This window comes from Hippocampus bargibanti, linkage group LG06, assembly GCF_051943395.1.
Source record: "Hippocampus bargibanti isolate YZ-2025 linkage group LG06, ASM5194339v1, whole genome shotgun sequence".
In the NCBI taxonomy this organism is placed as follows: Eukaryota; Metazoa; Chordata; class Actinopteri; order Syngnathiformes; family Syngnathidae; genus Hippocampus; species Hippocampus bargibanti.
In genome coordinates, this window is record NC_142739.1 from 25,022,969 (window position 1) to 25,039,766 (window position 16,798).

Here is a 16,798-nt window from a genome sequence, read left to right on the forward strand (position 1 = left end):
TTACAAATAGAAACACGATAAAGAGCTACACAGAAAATGCAATAAATAGGGTTTAAATAGGTGGGTTTTGAGATGGGATTTGAAGGTGGGAAGAGAATCAATGTTACGAATGTTGGGAGGAAGTGAGTTCCAGAGTTTATCACTCCCAAAACTGGATAGAAAAGATTGGTTGATTCCACAAGTATATACAGTCTGGAAACTGTGCCAAATATATGATCTCTGTGCGGCAACTGAACTTTAAAGGACAACCGACACCATTTTTTTGTTTCCTAACTGACATCAGAAAAACGTTTTTTACCATCTAAAATACCCAAAACACGCAGGCTGATATTTTTTTGACTAATGCAAAACACCAATAAAAATGAGTTAAAGTGTCCCAAAACTACTTCAAAATGACCTCAGAAATTTTCAGTTTCAGAAAGTCCCCCCCCCTTGTTTGTGATGGCACGCCAGGATGTCTTGCCTTGCTCTAGAATCAAAACAATGGCTTCAGATTCGGAGAAGAAGCTTTCTTGTTACTCATCCAGTTATGAATATGATTCAAATAGTTCTGAAGAGGAAAGCATAATTGTTTGTAATCGATTAAAGAAGCCCTTCCATCTCATTTTGAGGCGTCTGCACTCCAATGTAGTGCCCAGAAAAGGCATAAGATGGCGCCCAAGCTCCGTTGGAAATGGGCTGATTTGTCTGCTGGGAATTTGTGTCAACTAGTATCAAATAGTAGTCTTGGTGCAACACACAACGATTCGCCATCGTGCTATTTTTTTTTTTCATTCTAATGTTGTCATTAACACGAAGTTTTCAGACCAAACAAAGTACCCAAAATGCATTGTGTCGCTTTCTCGGTCAGGGGCGTCACGTCAGGCATCAACATAAACTCGAAAACAAGACTTCCTGAATATTCAGCACGAGTCTTAAAGCGTAAAATATAGCTATATGCCGTGGATTTTTTGTAAAATACGCTCAGTAGAAGTTATTTGAAGTGATTTTACAAATTATGGACACAACGTGTCCGATTGCGTCGGTTGTCCTTTAAGAATCATCCTGCATCCCTCACTTTCTGTCGGAAGAGGGTGCTAATACACTAGAAAAGCTATGAGAAGTGAGTTGCAGAACATTTGACTTTTATGACTACTGTGCCTGAAATGTCTGTGCGGATAATCATGATTGACTCTGTAACAAAAAAAGCCTTAATAAGAAATACAGTTATGTCTTGAAATGTTGTCTTTAAATTAATTCTTTCTGTTCGTCTAAAATGGCGAAGTTCCGTATCTGCTTGTGGCGAAACAGTTTTTTTTTTCTCTAAAAAATGCAGAAGTTATCGGCCATTGGAATGCGAGCTGTTAAAATTGTAGAAGTGCGAGGTGAAAAAAGTAATTAAATAGCCGGCTCATTTAAAAAAAAGTGTCAGTATTTTTATTTCTAAAAATATATTTATATATTTATTTGGTCGTGATAAAAAAATACACTGTGATAAAAACTGTTGACTAATTTATCGATTTTTTTATGACAAGAGAATTCTTTTAAATATAATAAGTGTGCTTTTTTAAAGGGCACAGTATGGACAGGAAAAAAATATCATTCGTAGTGTGTCCACACTTCCTTAAAATCTTTACTGTTGCCCAATGAGGGAAAATCGAACGTTGGGAGAGGAACAATCACCACAAGAGGACAACAGCTCGACTGACAAATACTGCGAGGTATGTTCATTGTCATTTTAAAATGATATTTTGATTGATTATTATGCCATATGAAGTTGTGTGTGTGTGTGTGTGTGTTTGTTTGGGTTGCTTCCCAGAACTTCATGTTGGTTACAGTGAGTGCCCAAAACTGCCTTGAGGATGTTCTTTCTCGCCTGGGTTGCTTTGCTCTTCCACGTATGCGTCGACACAGGTATGAAAACAATCAAGTCACAGGGGATGTTAACCTGTTTAACTAATATGGTAACACTACCAAAGACTATCACTACTACTAGTTGAATCTTATACATCAGTGGCTGATATGCACTAGTAATCGCGGACAAGCAAGTGGCAGACTAGGATGTGACACTCGTGTCCACTGCAGTGACTAATGCACGAATTCAAGGGTAGGCAGCCGTTCAGAGGCAGATTTCTTCTACAGCAGAGCCGTCAACCCCGTTACCGAACACCCGCGCGAACAAAAATATAAAATAGAAACAATAGTTTGTGAGTTTGTAAAATGCAAATGACTACCAAGCTAAGGAGAGACCTCATGTGGACGCACGGGTGGCACTTGAGCAGCTTGCTAACGATCGTAGCGCACATGTACCGTCTTAATAATAATAATAATAACAATACATTTAATGTATAAGTGCCTACCAAAACTCTCAATGTCACTTTACAGTCATCGATTAGTTTTTCTGTGGGTGAGCAGCGGCAGCCCGGAAGTAACTCAAATAGAAAGAGAGCTAGCTCGCAATCCAATAGATAGCCAATAAGAACAAAAAAAAACTAAATAACAAATAATATGACAACACAAGACAGCCAGTCCCAATGGGTGTCAATGTCCCAGAAGAAAGGAGCGGGGGACATTGGGACACTGGTGTCCAATTCAAGGCCCGCGGTCCAAATCTGGCCTGCCACATCAATTTATTCAGCCCACCAAAGCAATTCTAACTTGTGACATTCCATGCATATCCATTGAGCTAGCGAGTGATCTCCACAAATACCCTACACAAGCCATATGTACAATTTAAATAGAAAAGACAAACAAAGTAACCAGCTATTAATAAAGTTTTTAGTGTGTCTGCCTGCATCTGTTGCTTTTGCAATATCACAACTTCTACGATGTACAACCCAGAGCTCCTTGAGACACATTGTGCAAAAAGCTATCAACCCAGCTAAACAGAACACAATTGATGAGGAACTAGGTAATATTATCACAGAGAAAGCACGGCAACTTCACTCGGATATCATCAAATGTATGTATATGTATGTACTTCCGGGTAGAGTGAATGCTCGCGCGAATGGCTGCCGCTGCTCACCCGTACAAAAAAAAATACGTGACTGTAAAGTGTCCTTGAGAGTTTTGAAAGGCGCTTATAAATGAAATGTATTTTTATTATTATGGATAGCGAACTAGATATCTATAAAGCTATTAGATAGCTAGCTAGATAGCTATATAGAAACCTAGCTAGCTAATTAATAGATAGCTAGCCAGCTAAAATATAGCGCAATAGGGTATTTGAAACTAAACTAAAACTGGTTCTATATATATAGACGATATGTTTTTTTTAATGTATTTTTGTGTGTTATTTTGAAGCAAGCGCATCACAAAGCAACCCCTTTTGCACGGCTGGTTTCTGCATCAACCTCGACAAAATGGAGATTGTATCTGAAGTGGGACTCTGCGTCGTCATCCCGTGCTCCTTCTCCGCCGCGGACTTCACGCCACAGAGCATCGTGTGGTTCAAGTGCTTGCCAAGCAAAAACCGGTGCAGCGACTCTGAGATCATCTTCCACTCCAAGCAGAGCGACAAAATCCTTGACAATTTCCAGGGACGAGTTCACATGCTGGAGTCTAACGTGAGCCGCTGGAACTGCAGCATCATGGTCAATGACCTGAAACCCTCGGATGCGGGAGCCTATCAGCTGAGAGTGAATGGCCTGCTGCGGAACAAATTGGAAGGATTTACTTTCAAAAAGCGAGTGGCGATCGCCGTAACACGTAAGTTGCACGGCTACTCTGTTGTAATGTCACACATAAGATAAGCGTTTTATGAGATTGTAAGATTTATGTATGTATGTTTGTTTATTTATTTATATTTATTTATTTGTGTATGTATTTGTGTTTATTTGTATTTATTGATTGATTTATTTATTCATGTGTCCACTCATTTGTGTGTGTATGTATGTATGTATGTATGTGTGTGTATGTGTGTATGCGTGTGTGTGTGTGTGTGTATGCGTGTGTGTATGTATGTATGCGTGTATGTATGTATGCGTGTATGTATGTATGCGTGTTGTACGTATGTATGCATGTATGTATGCATGTATGTATGCATGTATGCATGCAATGCAGACAAAGCATGCAACAAACAATGAACCGACACCAGATGGTCGTGCCGGGAGTTCTTTTAAGTGTCACTGATTAAAACGACCAGCATCTGCGAGGCTGCAGGCAGGGCTGACGTCGCTACCCATTGGTCGCCAATCCGAACGTGACAGTCCGCCACTGATCGGGACGACCAGCACCTGTGCAGGTGCAGCCGGGGCCGACAGCGCCCCCCGTTGGTCGCCAACCAGATCATGACAAATAGTAGTTGTAGTCGTAGTAGTTGTAGCAGTAGTAGCAGCAGCAGCCATAGTCGTCGTAGTCTTAGTAGTCGTAGTAGTCGTTGTAGTAGTAGTAGTCTTCAGTAGTGTGTGTATCCATACAAGCCATGCAAATGTGTTTGTGGACATACTGTTTATTACAACATTGCTTATGAATTTAAAGGCATATCCAATCCAATCCAAATGACTGACATCCTTTATCAGCTTTATGACGCCCTTTGCTGTAGATATCACGTGACAAATGCAGTCTACTTGTTTTGTTTAAAGGACAACCGACGTCACTTTTTTGTTTCCTAACTGACATCAGAAAAACGTTTTATAGCATCTAAAATACCCAAAACACGCAGTATGATATTTTTATTCAAATGCAAAACACCAATAAAAATGACTTAAAGTGTCCAAAATCTGCAAAAAATTGAGCTGCGGATTGGGCATTTTCAGAAAGTCCCGCCCCCAGTTCGTGACATCACGCCAAGACGTCTTGCATTGCTGGAGAATCAAAACAATGGCTTCAGATTTGGAGAATATGCTTCCTTGCTACACATGCAGTTATGAATATGATTCAAATAGTTCTGAAGAGGAAAGCATACGTGTTTGCAATCGATTAAAGAATTTATTCCGTGCCATTTTGAGGCAACCTTGGGGGGAAATGTCTCACCCAAAAAGAGACAGAAAATGGCCACCGAGCTCCTGTGAGGAATTAATCAGCCCGTTTCCACAGGCTGATAAATTCCTTACATGGAGCTTGGATGCCCTGTTCTGGCTCTTTCTGGTGCAACACGAGGTTTTCATACCAAACAAGCATTGACGTGATGGAAGGACTGCTACATGTGTCCTTTTTTTCGGTCAGGGGCGTTCCTTCAGTGACGTCACGTACGGACTCGTCACCAACTCAAAACAAGACTTCCGGAATATTCAGCACGAGTCTTAAAACGTAAACTATAGCTATATGCGGTGGAATCGTTGTAAAATACGCTCAGTAGAAGTCATTTAACGCCATTTTACAAATTATGGACACAACTTGTCCGGAGACGTCGGTTGTCCTTTAAATTTCCCAAAATATGCCATGTATCAGAGGATTGTTCTGGTAAACAATGATGTCATCAACAAGAGAGTTAATTTTTTTTTTTTTTTTTTTACTCTCCCAACAAAACGTTGGTGACGTCAATGTCACTCATGGTGCTTTGTTGTCAGCTCTCAGGCAGAAGCCCATGGTGTGGTCCAACCCGATGACTGCCGGTCAATCGGCGATGCTCACCTGCGTGGCCCCGGGTCTCTGTTCCGGCTACACCCCCGCCATCAGCTGGGCGTGGAAGCGGTCAATCGACAACGACACTCACTCCGTGGTCGCTAACCTGACGGCTTTCCAGTGGGAGACCTTGACACGGCCCTATATGAGATACAAGTCAACTTTGACCTTCAACGCGACTGCCGAACACCACAACCGTGATATCACTTGCAAAGTCTTCTACTGGGGAGTCAATCAGATCACGGAGAAAACCGTGACACTGAATGTTACCTGTGAGTAGCATACACTGACAATTTTGGTGGTGTGTGATTGTTTATACAGTGATACCTTGGCTTACGAACTTAATTGGTTCTCGGACAGAATGTGTGGGGCCAAAAGTGTGTATCCCAAAAAATTATTTCCCATGGGAAACCATTAAAATGAGAATAATCCGTTCCCAGGTGCCCATAAAACATAATTTTCTAATTTTCTAAGCTTTCAAACTACACAAAATATACCTGCTTTTATGTATACTAAATGTGCTGTGGTATTATAATTAAAGAAATAAACTGTACTGTGTAATAATGTCGTTTTATTAAATACTTGATGAGGAACATAACCTTCTTTCACCATTTTGAGGAATGATCCCTTGCAGGTGCTTTCTCTGCAATAATTTTATGTAGTTCCTCATCAATTGTGTTCTGTTTAGCAGGGTTGGTAGCTTTTTGCATCAAGTGTACAGATGGCTTGTGCGTTGTTTGTGGAGCCTGATTGATGGGATATTTTAACCTTGCAGTCTGCACTCTGCCTTAGAAATATCAAAGTTGAAACTCTCACTGTCATCTGCCTGTCTCTTTAATGTTTAAACCACTTCCCCTCACTGCTGCCTTCTTGACCAATCACGTGGCTTTAACCAAAGACTGGGGGCGGCGAATAGAGGACAAAAACAGTTGGCTGCCATTTTGTTGTTAGAAGAACAGGCTCTTTCGTGAACGACACATCACTCATTGAGGCAGCTCCGTGTACAAAAAAGTTCATATGCCAAGGTAAAGTTCGTATGCTAAGGTAAAATTTTCATAAATGTAACGTTTGTAAACCGATACAGTTCGTAAGCCAAGGGGTTCGTAAACCGAGGTATCGCTGTATGTTTTTTGACTGCGGGTGTTCATTTAATCACTTCAAATACCACTTTTTACCTCACGGGCTGAAATGTTGCGTCTACCTTTTCCTCCCAGATACGAAGCCTCCATCCATCTTTGGGCGGACGACGGTGAAAGAAGGCGACACTTTGTCTCTTTGGTGCAAAGCTGACAGTTTCCCACCCTCTCGCGTCATTTGGAACCTTCCCAATTTGAACGGGACCAACATGCGACGCAAATCACACACCGGAAATGGTGCCCTTCTCGTCATCCATAATGTAACGGTGGCCCAGTCGGGACGCTACGAATGCGTAGCGACTAATTCTACAATCCACGTGGATGTAACTGTGACATGTAAGTAGAGGAAAGCCTTGCTTTAAATGGGTCACTGTGCACGATATTGTGTAGGTATTGAAAGATTCCTTGAAAAACTCCAAAATGGCCGGAAATATGGGAAAGGATGGGACCGCTGGTTTATGGCAACTTCTAAATATGATTTGAGAGGGTTTCAGCAACTTCAATATTTATTTATTTACATTTACCTACATATTTATTAATTTATTCCGTCATTTATTTTAAAATTTTACATTTTAATTATTAATTTGTTACTATTTAGTATTTTTTATTCTTTTTATATTTTAATGATTTAATTTTCTTTCTTTTTTTTGTATTGTTTTAGTTTTTTAATGTTTAATTTTTTTTATTGTTTTTATTTTTTTTATGATATTAATTTTTTGTAATTTTGTAATGTTTTTATTTTTTATTATTTTTCTTTATTTTTTATTTTTTATTTGTAATTTTTGATTTTCGATTTTCCATTTGTAATTTTGAAATTGTAAATTTCCAATTGTAATTTTCAAATTGTACATTTCAAATTGTAATTTTCAAATGTTAATTTGTAATTTTCCATTTATAATTTTGAAATTGTATTTTAGAAATTGTAACTTTTAAATTGTAATTTTCACATTGTACATTTCAAATTGTAATTTTCAAAATGTAATTTGTAATTTTCTATTTGTAATTTTAAAATTGTAATTTTAAAATTGTAATTTTAAAATTGTAATTTTCAAATTGTAAATTTCAAATTTTAATTTGTAATTTTCAAATTGTCATTTTCAAATTTTAAATTTTAAATTTTAAATTTTAAATTTAATTTTCAATATTTCAATTTAGTTTTTATTATTATTATTATTATTTTGATGTATTTGTATATTTTTGCTTATTTTTTCTTTTTTTTGCAATTTGGGACAAGCTGCAAGCCCTACCAGTCACCATGTTTCCATGCTAATTTTGCTCTTTTTGCAGGGTTTGGCGGAATCCATAATGGGTCTGGATGTTTGCTCCGTGGGCCGGTGTTGACCTGCATGTGTATCAGCGGAGGGGTCCCGCGACCCGCCATCATGTGGCCGTCGCTGGTCAACAAGACGCTCTGCAGCGCCGTCACCGCCGTGTCGGACGACAGCGTCAACAGCAGCGTCACACTTATTGTCGACGGACTCAACGTCTCTGCGGTGGAGTGTGTCAGCATGCATAAACATGGCAACTTCAAGAAAAGATTGACCGTTCGAAATAAAACGCTACAATTGGAAGGTAGGGCTGATTTGAATTCTTCTCTGAAAATTATCATTCCTGAATTTAATAATAATAATAATAATAATAATAATAATAATAATAATAATAATAATAATAATAATAATAATAATCATCATACAATAATAATAATAATAATGCAATAATAATACAAAAATAATACAATAATTATAATAATACAATAATAATAATAATAATATAATAATACAATAATCAAATAATAATAATAATGCAATAATAATACAATAATAATAATAATGCATTAATAATAATAATTCAATAATAATAATTATACAATAATAAAATAATAATAATAATCCTAATCTTCCTAATCATGAGAATGATATTGAGATTAAGATTAAGGATACAAATTGTGTCCATAATTTGTAAAATCGCTTCAAATGACTTCTACTGAGCGTATTTTACAAAGATTCCACCGCATATAGCTATAATTTACGTTTTAAGACTCTCGCTGAATATTCCGGAAATCTTGTTTTTGAGTTGGTGACGAGTCCTGTCACGTCACGGAAGGAACGCCCCTGACCGAGAAAGCGACGCACAATGCATTTTGCGGTACTTTGTTTGGTCTGAAAACTTCGTGTTGATCTGCGTTGATGGCGAAATTAGAAGGAAAACACATAAATAACCCGATGGTGAATCGTTGTGTATTGCACCAAGACTTCTATTTGATATTCACTGATAAAACTTCCCAGGAGACAATTTCCATGGAGCTTTGTCGCCATCTTCTGCCTTTTTTGGGGACTGTGAATACTAAAGAGTTTGTCACTACATTTCTCTCCAGATGCATCCAAATGACCGGAATTAAGATTAAAATTAAGATGAGGATTAAGATTAAAATGAGGATTAAGATTAGGATTAGGATTGGGATTAAGAATAAGAATAGAATATAAAAATGTGATGTCGGTTGTCCTTTAAGATTGAGATTAAGATTAAAATGAGGATTAAGATGATGATTAAGATTAGGATTAAGATTAGGATTAGAATTAGGATTGGGATTAAGAATATAATATAATATAAAAATGTGATGTCGGTTGTCCTTTAAGATTAAAATTGAGATTAAGATTAAAATGAGGATTAAGATGATGATTAATATTTAGACTAGGATTAGGATTAAGATTAGGATTAGAAATAGGATTAGGACTAGGATTAAGAATATAATATAATAATATAAAAATGTGATGTCAGTTGTCCTTTAAGATTAAGATTGATATTAAGATTGAGGTTAAAATTAATATTAAGATTAGGATTAAGATTATGATTAACATTAGGATTAATAATATAATCTATTTGAATCATATTCATCACTGGATGAGTAACAAGAAAGCATCTTTTCCGAATCTGAATTCATTGTTTTGATTCTCGAGAAAGGCAAGACGTCCTTCTGAAACTGGCCACTTCCGGTTTCAATTTTTTTGCAGTTTCAGCACACTTTGTCATTTTTATTGGTGTTTTGCATTTGACTAAAAATATCATCCTGCGTGCATTTTAGATGCTATAAAACGTTTTTCTGATGTCAGTTACGAAACAAAAAAAGTGATGTCGGTTGTCTTTTAAGATTAGGATTAATATAAAGGATTATTTATAGAATAAGAATAAGAATATAAAAATGGGTTGTCCTTTAAAATAAAGATTAAAATGAAGATTAAGATTAAAATGAGTATTAAGATTAATATCAGGATTAGGATTGAGATTGAGAATATTAACAATAATATAAAAATGTGATGTCGGTTGTCCTTTAAGATTAAAATTGAGATTAAGATTGAGATTGAGATTAGGATTACGAATAATAATAAGAATACGAATAAGAATACTATAAAAAATGTGATGTCGGTTGTCCTTTAAGATTAAGATGAAGATTAGAATTAGGATTAGGATTACGATTACGATTACTATTAGGATTAGGATTAAGAGTAAGAACAAGAATAATAATATAAAAATGTGATGTCGGTTGTCCTTTAATATTAAGATTGAGATTAAGATTAATATTAGGATTAGGATTAAGATTGAGATTAAAATTAGGATTAGGATTGAGATTAATAATAGAAAAATGTGATGTCGTTGTCCTTTAGGATTGAGATTAAGATTAGTATTAGGGTTAGGAATAAGAATAAGAATAATATAAAAATGTGATATCAGTTGTCCTTTAAGATTGAGATTAAGATTAGGATTAAGATTAGGATTAGGATTAAGAATAAGAATAATAAAAGAATATAAAAATGTGATGTCGGTTGTCCTTTAAGATTACGATTAGGATTAGAATTAGGATTAGGATTAAGAATAAGAATAAGAATAATATAAGAATATAAAAATGTGATGTTGGTTGTCCTTTAAAATGAAAATGAAGATTCAGATTAGGATTAAGATTAGGATTACGATTACTATTAGGATTAGGAATAGAATTAGGATTAAGAGTAAGAATAATAATATAAAAATGTGATGTCGGTTGGCCTTTAATATTAAGATTGAGATTAAGATTAATATTAGGATTAGGATTAAGATTAGGATTAAGATTAGGATTGAGATTGAGAATAATAATATAAAAATGTGATGTCGATTGTCCTTTGAGATTAGGATTAGGATTAAGAATATGAATAATATAAGAATATAAAAATGTGATGTCGGTTGTCATTTAAGATTAAGATGAAGATTAAAATGAGGATTAAAATTCAGATTAAGATTAGGATTAAGAATAAAAATAAGAATAATATAAAAATGTGATGTCAGTTGTCCTTTAAGATTAATATTGAGATTAAGATTAGGATTAAGATTAATATTAGGATTAGGATTAAGATTCAGATTAAGTTTAGGATTGGGAATAAGGATAAGGATAAGAATAATAAGAATAAGAACAATATAAGAATATAAAAATGTGATGTCGGTTGTCCTTTAAAATGAAGATGAAGATTCATATTAGGATTACGATTAGGATTAAGAGTTAAAGTAAGAGTAAGAATAGAAAATTGTGATGTCTGTTGTCCTTTAATATTAAAATTGAGATTAAGATTAATATTAGGATTAGGATTAAGATTGAGATTAAAATTAGGATTAGGTTTAAGATTAGGATTAGGATTGAGATTGAGAATAAAAATAATATAAAAATGTGATGTCGGTTGTCCTTTAAGATTAAGATTGAGATTAGGATTAAGATTAAGATTAAGATTAAGAATAAGAATAATATAAGAATATAAAAATGTGATGTCGGTTGTCCTTTAAAATGAAGATGAAGATTAAGATTAACATGAGGATTAAAATTCATAGTAAAATTAGGATTAAGAATAAGAATAATATAAAAATGTGATGTCAGTTGTCCTTTAAGATTAAGATTGAGATTAGTATTAGGATTAAGATTAAGATTAAGAATAAGAAAAATATAAGAATATAAAAATGTGATGTCGGTTGTCCTTTAAGATTAATATTAAGATGAGGATTAAAATTCAGATTAAGATTAGGATTAGGAATACGAATAAGAATATAAAAATGTGATATCGGTTGTCCTTTAAGATTAAGATTGAGATTGAGATTAATATTAGGATTAGGATTAATATTGATATTAAAATTAGGATTAGGTTTAAGATTAGGATTAGGATTGAGATTGAGAATAAGAATAATATAAAAATGTGATGTCGGTTGTCCTTTAAGATTAAGATTGAGATTAGGATTAAGATTAAGATTAAGATTAATATTAAGAATAAGAATAATATAAGAATATAAAAATGTGATGTCGGTTGTCCTTTAAGATTAAAATGAGGATTAAAATTCAGATTAAGATTAAGATTAGGATTAAGATTCATATTAAGATTAGGATTAAGATTGGGAATAAGCATAAGGATAAGAATAAGAATAATATAAGAATATTGGATTGGATATGCCTTTATTAGTCTCACAGTGGAGAAATTTACATTTCACAGCAGCAAAGTGATGAAAGGAATGAAAGTAGAAAAACAAAAATATAAAAATGTGATGTCGGTTGTCCTTTAAAATGAAGATGAAGATTCAGATTAGGATTAGGATTAAGTTTAGGATTAGAATTAAGAGTAAGAATAAGAATAAGAATAGAAAATTGTGATGTCGGTTGTCCTTTAATATTAAGATTGAGATTAAGATTAATATTAGGATTAGGATTAAGATTGAGATTAAAATTAGGATTAGGTTTAAGATTAGGATTAGGATTGAGATTAAGAATAAGAATAATATAAAAATGTGATGTCGGTTGTCCTTTAAAATTAAGATTGAGATTAGGATTAAGAATAAGAATATAAAACTGTGATGTCGGTTGTCCTTTAAGATTAAGATGAAGATTAAGATTAAAATGAGGATTAAAATTCAGATTAAGATTAGTATTAGGATTAAGAATAATAATAAGAATATAAAAATGTGATATCAATTGTCCTTTAAAATTGAGATTGAGATTAAGATTAGGATTAATATTAGGATTAGGATTAGGATTAGGATTAAGAATAAGAATAAGAATAAGAATAAGAATAAGAATATAAAAATGTGATGTCGGTTGTCCTTTAAGATTAAGATTGAGATTAGGATTATAATTAAGAATTAGAATAAGCATATAAAAATGTGATGTCCGTTGTCCTTTAAAATTAAGATTGAGATTAAGATTAATATTAGGACCAGGATTAAGAAAAAATATAATATAAAAATGTGATGTCAGTTGTCCTTTAAGATTAAAATGGAGATTAAGATTAGGATTACGATTAGGATTAGGATTAAGAATCAGAATATAAGAATAAGAACAATGATAATTAATTAATTAATTAATTAATTAGGATTAAGAATAAGGATAACTAACTAATTAATTAATTTTCCAAGCGACTTTCTGACCACTCAAGGACACTTTGCAATCAAAAGAACACTACACAGAACAATAAAGCCATAAATAAAATGATAAATAATAAAATAGCTGATTGAACTAAACCATGAATGCAATTTTAAACCGATGGGTTTTGAGGTGGGATTTGAAAGTATAGGAAGGGAGTGAATATTACGGATGTTAGGTGGAAGTGAGTTCCAGAGTTTGGGAGCAGAGCGGCTGAAAGCTCTGCACCCCATCGTTTTGAGACGGGCAGAAGGCCCATAAAATGGGACTTATATTTTTTGTGTGTAAATGCTGACTTCCTTTTGTTTATTCTGATTTATTTTTTGTAATATTTTGAGTGTTGTCACAAGTATACACATTTTGACTCAAGCTGACTGAAAATAAAAATGTACTTTTATAACATTGAACAATCTTTTTTTATCTCAAAAGGGATTTATTCTTTTTCTATGATGGAAACTCTTTTTTTTATAATATTTAACCTTCTGACTCCTTCAAGGTATGAACAAGATGACAGCCATATTCCGTCCGGAGGTTTTCATCTCATTTTTGAGCGGTGCGCTACTGTCAGCCATCTTGTGCTGGTTTTCCAGGACTTGCTGTCGGTACGCCATCATCTTCTCTTCTTTTTTGTATTCCCCATTTTTTTAGGGAGATATTATAATATATGTATCTATTTTGATATGCAGAAAACCAAAGAAAAGCCCTGGTCGTCTTGATCTGGAGCTGTTGGACCCGCAAGATGACCCACAAGTATTTTTTCTTAAACTATCAGAACTAACAAACAAAAATAAAAAAAAAACATCACGCAACAAAATACAGATTTTTTTTCTCACACTGTCAGAAAGGACGAAAGCAGCAATGCGAATATCACTTTAGTTAGTTATTTGGTGGCGAAATAGTATTAGAATAATAAGAATACATTTAATTTATAAGCGTCTTTCAAAACTCTCAAGGATACTTTACAGTCACAGGATATAGTGGCTAGCGTTACCTCCTAGTGTTAGCTTGAAGCGATTAGCACCTCGTGCTAATTGCTAGTTCCTGATTGGTTGTCATCTGTACTTCTTTGAAGGTGTCGGACGTTTCGCTTCTTATCCAAGATGCTACGTCAGCGAACTAAAGTCTTTAAATTCTGAAGATACTAAAAGGAGAGGAGTAGCAGTACCTTACATTGCAGGAGTTTCTAAAAATCTACAGCGTCCTTTGTCAACACAAAATTCCTACTTATTTCAAACTGATAAACACTTTAAGGCAAAAAATTAGTGCATCCAAACAATAGGCTGCAAAATGAAAAACTAAGTAATGTAGTTTATTCAATACATTGTAAAAATGAAAATTGTAAAGAGCAGTACATTGGGGAGACTAAACAAATTCTCAAAAAGACTATCAACATACTAGTGGGCATCAATCAGCAGTACATATGCACCTAGAAGCTAGCAACCACTCATTTGACGACAATGAGGTTAAAATCTTAGCTGCCTTTCCAGCAGCTCATGTATTTCTTTTTTTCATTCCTTTCATCACTTTGCTGCTGTGAAATGTAAATTTCTCCACTGTGAGACTAATAAAGGCAAATCCAATCCAATCCAATCCAAAGAAAATACATGGTTTGAAAGGGGAGTAAAAGAAGCTATTTTCACAAAACAGCAAAATCCTTCACTAAATCGCCATGGTGGGGTGAGGTTCAATTTGGATTGTTCGTACAACAGACTTCTTAGGCAACATATGCTTAGTTATGCTGAGGAGGTGATACCGGAGCAAATGGGGCAATCAGGCCAGTCGTAGACCACATACTCAGGCACGACAATAGGAGTAATCAGTCAGGACAACAGTGTAGCCGCAGGGAGTGGTACTCTGCTCCCCCCAACCTGAGAGCAGGGACCAATCATAGCAGAATCTGGCACCGCCACGTCTGGGAAACTACCAGCAAAAGACTTAAGTTCACCGACGAAGCATCTTGGATATGAAGCGAAACGTCCGACACCTTCAAATTTGTACAGATGACGACTGAAGAAACCTTTTCATCGATGGACCACTCCTGTACGACTGAGAGTTTACACAGACGGAGTTCCTGAACTAGACACATTCTGCTTTTGAAGAGTGTAACATTTGTAAGCTAGCCAGTTCGTCGCTACGTAGCTAGCCGTTAATTAGCGGTTGATATTCTCTCTCGTCAGGAATCTGGCCGTAAAGATGTCGGCGAGGAAGCGACCAAAGCGGACGTGGAGTACGCTAGCATCAACTTCTCCGCGTTGAGGAGAAACAACAACAGGGACATTAGCGCCACTCACCAAGCCACCGAGTATGCTGAAATCAAAACAAAGGGAAATGCCAGTGAATCACTCGAGCATAATGACGATCAAGAACAAGATGACATCATGGCGGAGAATAAGACACAGTGCGACAATGACAATGAAGAGAAGGACGAGGAAGCCTTGTATTCAAATGTAAAGGACGCTATGAAGTCATGCTTATAATTCACGTTTTCAGCTGCGGTAGAGCCGCAAGACAAATTACTCACTGGCACTGCAAGATTTTTCTTTTATTTTTTTTATCGGCAGTGTTGATATACAAGAGTGAGACGATAGCATCAACTTTGACACTTTTCAAAAGCATTTTGAAAATTCTTTAACTTGAAGTCATTAAATCCCGTAGCCACCTAGCTAGCTATCGATTAGCTATTTTGCTGACTAGGTAGCTATCTATTAGCTATCTGGTATCTGGCTATTTAGCTAGGTATCTGTTAGCTATCAGCTAGTTAGCTAGCTTTCTATCTATTTGAGTTACTTCTGGTTTGTGTGACAAACCTATCCTGTGATTGTAAAGTGACCTTGAGAGTTTTGAAAGGCGCTTATAAATGAAATATATTTATTATTATTATTATTATTAATGATACACTGTTAGCTAGCTTTCTTTCTATTTGAGGGTTGAGTGAAGGCTGGCGCATGTGGCTGCCACTGCTCACCCACAGAAAAACTTATCCTGACTGTAAAGTGACCTTAAGAGTTTTGAAAGGCACTTATAAATGAAATGTTATTATTGTTATTATTATTATTATTATTATTATTATTATTGAGAGTTTTGAAAGGCTTATAAATAAAATGTATTTTGATTATTATTATTATTATAAGACATTTCATTTATAAGCGCCTTTCAAAACTCTCAAGGTCACTTTACAGTCAGGATAAGTTTTTCTGTGGGTGAACAGTGGCAGCCACACGCGCCAGTGTTCACTCAACCCGGAAGTAACTCAAATAGAATAGTAAGACAAATAGATAAAAAGCTAGCTCGCAAGACAATAGATAGTGAATAGCGAGCCAGCTAGATAGCTAGCCAACCAGATAGCAGAAATTGTACGGTATTACAGAAAAGACAAAGAGAATAGACTTAGCACAATATTTCTTACTAATGCTTTCTTCTTCTTTTCCTTTCGGCGTTTCCCTTCAAGGGGTCGTCGTCACAGCGAATCAGTGTCTTCCATCTTCAGAGGTTTGATTCGCATGTTTGTTTTGGCCAAGCTAATAATAACAATAACAATAATAAATTCATTTATCATTTATATCAATCATTTATAAGCGCCTTTCAAAACACTCAAGGTCACTTTACAGTCAGGGTATGTTTTTCTGTGGGTGAGCAGTGGCAGCCACACGCGCCAGCATTCACTCACCCTCAAATAGAAAGCTAGCTAGCTAGC

The 16,798-nt window shown here is 35.1% G+C and overlaps 1 protein-coding gene across 1 annotated transcript; it reads left to right on the forward strand.

Moving 5' to 3' along the window:
- Positions 1-89: 89 nt before the first annotated feature.
- Positions 90-16,075, forward strand: LOC148896939 (sialic acid-binding Ig-like lectin 5). Its single transcript, XM_088999721.1, has 9 exons — positions 90-1,700; positions 1,799-1,893; positions 3,283-3,687; positions 5,490-5,816; positions 6,759-7,016; positions 7,968-8,252; positions 13,601-13,706; positions 13,791-13,854; positions 15,282-16,075. Exons 2-9 carry the CDS (start codon positions 1,842-1,844, stop codon positions 15,579-15,581), a joined length of 1,797 nt encoding a protein of 598 aa, XP_088855847.1. The 5' UTR covers positions 90-1,700; positions 1,799-1,841; the 3' UTR covers positions 15,582-16,075.
- The last annotated feature ends 723 nt before the right edge of the window (positions 16,076-16,798 follow it).